This window comes from Ptychodera flava, assembly GCF_041260155.1.
Source record: "Ptychodera flava strain L36383 chromosome 3 unlocalized genomic scaffold, AS_Pfla_20210202 Scaffold_26__1_contigs__length_13983176_pilon, whole genome shotgun sequence".
Lineage (NCBI taxonomy): Eukaryota > Metazoa > Hemichordata > Enteropneusta > Ptychoderidae > Ptychodera > Ptychodera flava.
Window position 1 is genome coordinate 10229299 of NW_027248280.1, and position 10224 is coordinate 10239522.

Here is a 10224-nt window from a genome sequence, read left to right on the forward strand (position 1 = left end):
ACTACTGTCTATGGTGCATTCCACCGTTTCTTGTTTCCATGGTAATGTGCTAAGCGTGGATTGCAATGTTTCATTAGTTTTGTATGTATGTTCAAATTAGGGACCCTTGGAAGATAAGCATGTTTACTGAAGGTGTCCAGGCAGGTTACCCTCCGATATAAGGTCACTCTTCACTGCTTCCATCTCCTTGATACATAGTTACTCAAAAGAACTAAAAGCCTGCTTGGCCATAGCCGGTCTGCTCCCATGGCAGCAATACATGTAAGCATTTAATTCCGCCGACTATTATTACAGAACATCGTTACCAGGTTGGGCAAATCGTACGGAAATTGCCGAAAAGACGCAGATGGAGAAAATGGAGAAGGAACTGCGGTATATAGCACACAAGTGAGTGATTCACAGTGTTTCATTTGAAGAGGAAACTGTGCATTCTTGATGACCAGCTTTAATGTGGCAATGGCGAAGAGCAGCCTCTGTACAGGACAGCGCCACCTTCTCGCACGCCTCGCAGACAATGTTATATCTGCAGGATTTATGTCAGCTTTATCTCTAAATAATGCACACTACTAGGGGTTATACAAGCTTCAAGGGAGAGCAAAAGTCAATGTCAACAATCGTTTATGTGAGAACCACGAATTGAGGACTGCTGCGTCAGTGCGAATACTTGTAACCGTCAGGGGATAATTTCAACACATCTTATCTTTTGTGTCGTTAAAATTAGGTTTTCCCCTCATTTTTATGTCATTTTAAGGCAGTATGCGCTTCGAAAGTGAAAGACTTAAACTTGTGCTGAAACTTTCCTCGCGGAATATTTCAACCATTCTCTTTCAAAATCAAGAATATAATCGGAGGTCATCGTGCAAATGTTGGTACTAGAGAAAAATTATCCATGATTTACCAGTATTTAAAACTCAAAAAGGCCGCCATCCCTGTGTTAATTCTATGGAGGAAAATAAAATTCAAATTTCGAAAAAAATAATGTGATGAAAATTATTCTTATATCAAGAGCAGCTTTAAAATGAACCCCGACAAGTGATAGATCAGAAAAGAGGCGCATCCTACCTTACAAATACATATACCATTGTCTCAGTAGTGAGTCCCTGATTATTGTTCGGTAATGTTTCAGTGACAATGAACGCACAAAAAGCGACTCTTTTTCTCTGTTCTTATGATCAGAAATGTCAACTGGAATGCCTGCAACGAGCAGCTGTAGATTTCTGCGGCTGCGCCCTGACTACATTTGGAGAAAGCGTTCCAGCCTGCAGGTTATTGAACAAAACAGAAGGTGATTACATAAACCATGGGTTGAAAAATTAAGTCCAAGACACGCACAAAACTTTGGCCTACGATGAGAGAGAGAGAGAGAGAGAGAGAGAGAGAGAGAGAGAGAGAGAGAGAGAGAGAGAGAGAGAGAGAGAGAGAGAGAGAGATTGATTCTACCTTGACACTGGAAACGCCACTATATTCAAATCTAGAACCTTGCAAATGTAAATATATGGAAATTTGAAATATTCACCACTGCTATGGAGGGTTTGCGTCTCGAAAGTGAAACATCTAAACTTTTGACAAGTCTTTGCCACCCTATATTTGAATTTCAAAATGGTCGCCATCCCTGTGTTAGCTCTATGCTGAAAAATAACATCATCTGGTGAGGAACAAAAGAAATTAAGCGGGTGAAATTTTTTCTCACTCCAAGAGCTGTAAAATGAGCCCCCACAAGTGGTAGACAAGAACGGAATTGTAAAACTTTGAGACTCCGAATATCTGTCACCGATCGAGGCTCATTCTACCTTAAGGCAGTATGTACCTCGAAAGTGAAAGACTTAAACTTTCAAATTTGCTCTAACTTTCCTCAAGGGATCTTTCAATCATTCTCTTTCAAAATCAAAATTAAAGACAGGGGATTACAGTGCAAATTTTGGTACTAGAGAAAGAAATTACCCAATATTTAGAAATTCAAAATGGCCGCCATCCCTGTGTTAACTCCATGGAAAAAATAAAAATTTTCGAATTTCGAAAAACTAAGCCGGTGAACAACTTTGTTTCACCAAGAGCTTTAAAATGATCCCCCACATGTGGTATATCAGAAGAGAATTGTAAAAGTTCGAGAGTCCGAATGACTGTCCCTGAGGTGCGTTCTACCTTAAAACGCCTCGTACGTTCATGTATGTCAGTGATTTTTTTTTACAGATATGTGCAGACGAATGGTATTATATTACTTCCATAACGATCGCATATCCTGTGACTGTCCACCACAATGCCAGTAAGTTGCAAATTAAATGGTACCCTGCTAATTTAAATATATCTTTTTTATCATTAATATTTTATCTTTGCCACATTATAATAATTTTTTTGTTCACTTTGATCAACTCAAACAAAAATAAGAATAAACATCTGACGTTTAGTCAATTGTTTCAGCCACAATCACATATTAATTAAGCTAAAATCCACATTCTCTTACACAGGTATGACGAGCGGAGACGTACACGTTACGGCCAAAAATATTAGAGAGGTTAAGATTTCATACGCGAACGGAACGGGAACGGATACGTCATCACTTTCTGCGCGCTCTCATCATGTTCTGATGATGTCACACGTTCTCTTGTCGTTTGGCAGTCGTTTTCTACGTGAAACGGCCACTTTTCTCGTACACCTCTTCCGAGAGCGATTTTCACGCTCGCTTCGCCATAGACTTGATAATCAAAACTAACATTCCTTTCGTTTTGTATTGTTGTTCTTGGTTTTATCAATCGCCGTCTTATTTTGAGATATTTTAGGTAACAAAAGGAAAAATTACCTCCTGCAGTGCACTCGCAGACGAACGGCACACGCGTGGCGGTAGACGTCGCATACACTGCACTGCCGATAACATTCAGTCTAGACTGAAATTAACATTGTCATTTGTTTTACCTCCGTGGCTTTACACGGTTTTTCAAACACAAAGTAAAATTTCAGTATTTTCAAGTTTTTATCTCTGTGTTCTATTAACCTGATATCAGAGCAAAATCCTTTAGACAATGCGACTGTGTGAGTCGGGTGTGTGAGTCGGCACGCATACGTCTTAATCTGGACTTGCTTTATGTCTATAAAATCAAAAAAGCGCGACTTGAAATTGTTTGTATAAACTTCAGTAGACTTCAGTAGACTGTAGATCGTTAGGTGAATACAGACATGTGAACCTTGCTCGGCTAGCCAGTTACTGCTGCCGTGGAAAGCAAGTGGAAAGCAAAGCGACAGGGCCGGTCAAGTCTTAATCCGAATCTGTGCAGAACGTTACGCGTACGGAACGCGTCGCCACTCTACGTTACGTTCTCGCTACGGATGAAATCTTAACCTCTCTACTATTTAATGTGGCCGTAACGTTGAAAATAGAAACCAACAACTTCACATGAGCGAAAAGTTCTACGACGCAATACTTAATTCTACCCAAAAACCATGACTATGTTATAGAAATGACGGGCGAGTCGCCGACCATTAACGTTTCCTTATGGCAAGGGCGAGAGGAAAGCCAAAAATTAACGGGGGAGGCTTGCCGAGCCCGTTAATGTATGGCTTTCCTCGAGCCCGCGCCCATAATTAAACGTTAATGGTCAGGGCGGAGTCTGTTATTTCCATTATATTATCAACGAACGCAAGAAAACCGTCAAAATTTGCGAAAATTTCCCAAGCGAACGACAACGGGGCCCCAGAACTAAGCAATACGCGACGCACTGTCACGCGCGCTGTAAAAAGTTGGCAAATCTGGGGATGTTTTCAGAAAAAAAGTATCTCAACTTGGCCCACAAGTGCTCCATTTTACTTTCTGATTGATTATAATTTACGTTTCAGCTGTAAAGATACAATACTTTGAGTTGTTATTCACATTCACGGGCAGGTAAACAAACCATTACTGTGTATTTGTGGTCAGTCACGTGGTTCAGGTCTACAAATCAAGTGCGACGGGCAGGGCATGGTAATATATTAATGTATATATACGAGTCTAATCAGACTATGTACGGGACCAATGGAATGCGGATTATGATCTTAGAAGTAGTTCCGACCATTACTGCACAAAAGGCGAGCCTTTTGATAATAATTTGACCATTTTTGTCTAGAAAGCAAGTTATGTTGTTCTTCGCTATCCGAAGGAATGCTTGCGGAATTACTAGCTAGCCTTGACAAGATGGAGATTCGTGCAATACGTGCAATATGCAATATGTGTTATGTGCGATATGATACGGTTGACAACAGTGACTACCACTCAGGACTGAAGTCGAACTGTCACTAGACACTTTTCTTTACAATATAGGCTCCCCAAAATTTTTGGAAAAAACCTCCAAAGATTATCGCAATCTGTTCTAGTCCGTAGCACTGTAGAATTACATTGCAACCAGCACGAAGCAAGAGCCAGATGAAAATATTTGGTTTGACACGCAGGCATTGAATTGAAATAATGTACGCAGAATGTATATAGCGTGCTATGTAGCTTTTGTAAACATATTTGAATATTTCACAACCCCAGCAGGTTGCAGGAAGGAGAGGTGAAAAGCGAACTTCGGCAGGAAAAAACACAGACACATCGACCTTTACACAACAAGGCAACCTCAAATAGAAAGATTTCACATTGCTTAGCAAATTTTTCTTTTATAATTTGATAATTATGTCGTTATTATCGTTTCAGTCAACACACATTCTCGACGTCGCTCTCCCATGCTCAGTGGCCTGCCAAAGTTTACTTGGTAAGAAATGTGTGTCTGTGTGTCTATGTTTTATGCAATTTTAACCCTTTGAGAGCCGTAATTTTTCCCACCAAAAGTTTAATACGACATTTAACCAATTTTACAATTTTTCCTGTAATTATGTGGGTAATTTTGGACCAGATGGGCATCATATTTCATTAGCTACAGATTTTCATCAGAAATTTGCAAAAATCTGAAAATAAGTTGACTACAGTATGTTTTACACAAGCGAAAAAAATGACTTTGGAGCTTACGGAATGAAGCATGCGTGTGGGTATAGATTATTGAATAATAGTGAATGATTTAGTTTCTTTCGCTTCTCTTTTAATAGTTCTTTTACCGGTTCCATGATGCAGTGCGCGCCAGGGTATACAAAGCGTACGTTACGCATAGAACTTTTTAGCCGTAGGGTACACGCAGCCTACGTTAATCATAGAACTCTATGGCAGGGTACATCCTGACCTATATTTTCGTTGCTGATGGTTAGATTATACACTGGGCATTATTTTGTATTGCAAATTTGTGTCATTCTCCTTTAACAATCCGTTGTACAAAACAAATCAACATGTTTTCGCTGTTTTGAGCTTATATACGATGTTTGATAAAGTCACTGCAATGCATTGTGGGATAACCGGGAAAAGGTCTATTAATTAATTAATGATCGTGTTTGTATCTTTGATTTACAGCCGAATCTTCTGAAGACACTTTACACGAAAAATAGCAAACTCTACGACATAACCGACGAAGAAGCGGCAAGGTGAGATAACAAACACGATCTATTTTAATGAGAGGTGTCAAAGAGTGTGAGAGAATAAAATGGACAGACAGAAACATTTGCAAACAAAGATACATATTTGGATAAAACGGGCTTGTAGAGTGCCTGACCGACTAGACAAGGATAGATAAAAGAAAGCAAAAAAAAGAACGAGAGAGAAAAGTAGGAATAACAAAAACTGCAAAATGAATAAGGGAAAGTCTTTTTTACACCATCCTTCGTAGACAGATATCAATGTTTTTGCATGCACTGGCGCTTTTCAAATCGAGATTTATTACTTTTGTTTTCTATTAACTGAATATTTTTCGTTGTTCTTCGTTCTCATAAGCTCAAATTTGGTTCGATTAGAGGTCTACTTTCCTCAATTGAACTACAATTCGGCCACCGAACGTGCATCATACACTGTGAGTATGGTGTCTACTTTTGACCTTTTCACTTCTCCTCTGTGTGTGTATGTATGTATGTATGTATGTATGTATGTATGTATGTATGTATGTATGTATGTATGTATGTATGTATGTATCTATGTATATGTATGTATGTATGTAACATCTAATATCTGTCTATCTATTTTTCTATTTACCTATCGATTCTTCTATCTATCTATCTATCTATCTATCTATCTACCTATCTATATGTTTCTATGTATGTGTTCGTTTAGGTAGGTACATGGAGATAAGCTTGTTTAACTGAATCGTAAATGTGCGAGCGGTAACAATCAATAGATGCGAGCCGTAACAATCAATAGAGAACTAATTACAATCACTTTCATGATGTGAGTCTTAAATAATCATAAAATATTAAAAAAGATTAAAAAAAAAATAGTGTTCCATCGATTGACCCATTGTTTTATTGGAAATCCCATACTGGTGATTTGAACTGTGTGAAATTATATGATTCGTGGCCAATCTACCAATGCAATATTTTTCTTCATATTTGATGGTCTTGCAGTGGAAAGATATACTGAGTGACGTAGGCGGATCTCTGGGACTCTACATCGGGACTTCTATCATTTCACTCTGTGAGCTCATTCTCTTTTTGCTCGGTCTCTGTCAAACCCTGCACCGATCAAAGAGACCTGTCCAACCAGAAAGAGGGAAAATAACTCCGTCCAGCTCAGGAAAGACACAACCTATCAGCCGTTGAGCTTGCCGGAGATTCATATGGTCACGCTCGTGTCTCAGTTCGGACAGAAGTTTCGAAGCAAGAAGCCGCTGTACCCGTCTGCTTTAAATATACCAATCTGGTTGGATTTCACTGCGCAGTTTGCCCATGTTGCACAGATACACACGGGAGCTTTACATGCATAAATTCTGGCACTGTCTGTTTCTTTGTTTCCTTGTTAACTGCATGTTTATTTTTTACGCATCATAAGAACTATTAAGGGTGGTAGCATTAGTCAAAGAGAGACAACAGCAAAAAAGTCGACCGACCAAGTTTACAACGTACAGGGAAATGTCATTTTTTTTCAAGGCAGTATGCGCGTCGAAGGGAATGATTTGAACATAACATACATACATATTATTAAAGGGTTATATCTTCACTTTGAATGAAGTCAGGGTAGTGCTTGGAAATAAACGGGAAGTATGCCTGAAATTTCTAAAGATACTAACTTTATTCTGCATTTTAAGACATATATAATGCTTACAATTCACATAACATTCGAATATCTCCAGTGTCATCGTCTTTAAAGGTAAAACAGAGCGTTCAGAAAAAAATCCACCCGAAATAGTTGCCTCATTATCGGTGATAACAGAATTTTTACCACCAACCTAGGAAAAACGGACAAATAAACAAAAGTCCAACGTTGACATTAAGACTTCAAGCAAATTGATCAAAACATGCAATTTAAATATATAGCTCCGCGACGATTGACACTGTGTAATTTCCTCTGGTTGCAATTAATCTGAAAAAAAAGAATGAACAATTTTCTTTTAAAATTCAGTTAAAACTGTTTTTGTCATGCTCTTTTCTGTCTTCAGTCCGTGAACAACAACAACAACAATAAAAATAATATATATATATATATGGCTTTTTTGTACTCTTTACTGTCCTGATGTCTTTCAAAAACTACACATATAGTGAAACTTCAGGTAAAAATGTTAAAATAAAACTATAATACTGAAAAATACTAAAAAATATCTTACCATTCTGTCTTTCGCAAATGTAACGATGAAATGATGAACAGTCGTCATCGGACCACTTGCCACTTTTCAGACTTGCGCAGTCCTCGCCACTTCCAAGATTGTTCGGCTGACCCGGCTCCCAGTTCGTGTAATTCATCTAATAATTGAAAACGAAACATTGTAAACAACATTTCCCGCGTGTTGATACCATAACTCTCGGCCCTGTAACAAAGGTTGTCCAATTTCAAAACTCACAAGGCAGCCCATGTCGGCAATGTTTAAAGGAGGCAGTTAAAAAATATTGTTCATACGAGTTTAAAACTGCTTTGTATTTTATATCAATTTTTAATTTGTGGACATATTTTTACAGGATTTTTCTTTGTTCAGTTAATTTAATAAATAGTCTTTCTTATTTCTGTCTTCAACCAAAAGTGTGTGAATTCGATTTACTGCTACCGGCATTTTTTGACTGGAAACCAATTGATGAAAATAAGGCGAAATAAATAAGTTCAACACACCAATTGATAACAACACATCTAATGGTCGGAAATCTGACATTGAAAGGGAAGCCGTCTCTTTAGCGCATACCGGATTTGTTGCAGTCGAAACAGTGACGGCTGACTCGTTACCTCTGCATGTGTAACAGTGTGTAATCTATACATGATATTTGCCACGTACAGATATGCCAATGTAACATGAACATTGTACCCTGGCCTCATATTAGCAATACCGGATTTCTTTGCACGACGTACCTATTTAAATCTTGCCACGTGTTGGCGCTCTTCAGTGGAGGGAATCGTGGAGAGATCGTTTAGGCGACTTATCTTTCAGACTGAGGGCAGTTAATGTAGCACGCTGAAGACTTTTATTTCTCGTCAACAACCTCAGCGCTGGTAAAGGCGGGTGTAAGTCTAGCCTTTCTATATGATTGGTAGAATATCTAGCTACTTTAAAGTAAATAAAGCTTTCAGGGAGAGTCTATAATTTATTTTACTCACTCGGATGCCATCGATCCATTTCCACTGATCTTCGATATCGGTATCACTTAAACCAATCCAAACCTTTGACTCGGTTTCACCAATTAGTTCTAGTAATTAAAAGATGCACATGGTCATAAAATGACGGTCAGACTAACGATAAAAAGCAAACAAAACCTCATTCATTTATTCATTCATTCATCCATCCATTCATTCGTTCGTTCGTTCGTTCGTTCGTTCGTTCATTCATTCATTCATTCATTCATTCATTCATTCATTCATTCATTCGTTCATTCATTCATTCATTCAACTATTCAATCGCTTGGTTGCCATTCAACCGGTATATTTTTGTACTTCCCCTAGTAATGTTACACTTTGTTGAATGACCCATTTACTAATGGATAAGTTGGTAAAAAATTCGTCCGTAGCCAACAATTCTAAATGCCGTTGATGACGTCAATCTAAAGAACGAGCGTGAATTACACTGTCGCTTCCTTGGTTTACAACATAAATATAAAAAATTCTTGAAAACTATGGAACATTTCCTGGTCCCGTACTACATATTATTGCCAGAATACATGGGTTTATGTGCGCGAGAGCAGGTGACAATTTGCCCGACGCCATGAAGGCACATTGTCCCATGGCGCGATGGCACATAAACCCACGCATTCAGGCAATAATATTTTTATTAGATGCCTCTTCACAGTTAACGCTGTATGGTATTTAGTTACCATTATCGACCAGCATCAAACATATTTTAACGAAAGACAAAATAGCAGTGCGTGTATGGATATTTTACATCTGGCGTTAAGTGTTTACTTTGACGTCGAAAACGTCGAAAGGCTTCACCGGACCAGGTAACAATGAAAATATTCTTCACACGCCCGCTAAAAAGCCCCGGATGATGCTATTCAAATCAATGCACTGATTTGCACTCACATGTAATAAAAGTCTTACATACATAGTAGATATCATCACGATTTGCACATATCTAAACTACGCCATCAATCGGGACTTGAAGGAAAATGCTAAAGTTGCAGTTTTCGATATTAAGATTTTGAGCAGAAATATTCTTCAAAATGGAAACTTCTAGATTTCCTCACGACTTGATGACACCTGAGCTTGCAATTGGTTATCCGAAGAGAGTTACAGGCCAAATCGTACAACGTCAAAGAAGTACATGTACTTTGAAGGCTATGATATTCTGATGACAAATTACAAAAATTCTCCGAAAAACATTACATGCCAAATTTCAAACATGCATCTCAACTAGATTGTTCCCTAGAGAACAAGTAAACTAAACCTCAAAGCTGTCGAATGAGTTGTATAGACCTTTTGCCCAACAATCACAAAGGTCACGGTAGCCTTAAAACACTGCGGGTTTCACCATATTTGCACTTGTCACAACTAGATATCCCATTTCAAAGCTTTCGATGCTTAGTTTTGAAACATATCTTTTTTGACAACAAATTAAACAAATAGCCTTACAAAGCTTCCAAGCAGATATAGTCACATTTTGTAAACATTCACATCAGGCCATCCAAGGTAACATGTGCACCAATTTTCAAGGCTCCCAGAGAGACGAAAACTAGAATTATGAGTCACCTACCATTGAGGAACTCAGTAGT

At 38.4% G+C, this 10224-nt stretch overlaps 1 protein-coding gene across 1 annotated transcript in view; it reads left to right on the plus strand.

Annotated features, from left to right (window-relative positions):
* The window catches only part of LOC139126036 (uncharacterized), a 28959-nt gene extending 21702 nt beyond the window's left edge, over positions 1 to 7257 (plus strand). The window contains exons 18-24 of the mRNA XM_070692101.1: positions 295 to 387; positions 1177 to 1285; positions 2191 to 2263; positions 4661 to 4718; positions 5405 to 5475; positions 5822 to 5897; positions 6445 to 7257. Coding sequence (XP_070548202.1) covers positions 295 to 387; positions 1177 to 1285; positions 2191 to 2263; positions 4661 to 4718; positions 5405 to 5475; positions 5822 to 5897; positions 6445 to 6639 — 675 coding nt within the window. The 3' untranslated portion in view covers positions 6640 to 7257. The remainder of the gene's footprint in view (positions 1 to 294; positions 388 to 1176; positions 1286 to 2190; positions 2264 to 4660; positions 4719 to 5404; positions 5476 to 5821; positions 5898 to 6444) is intronic.
* The last annotated feature ends 2967 nt before the right edge of the window (positions 7258 to 10224 follow it).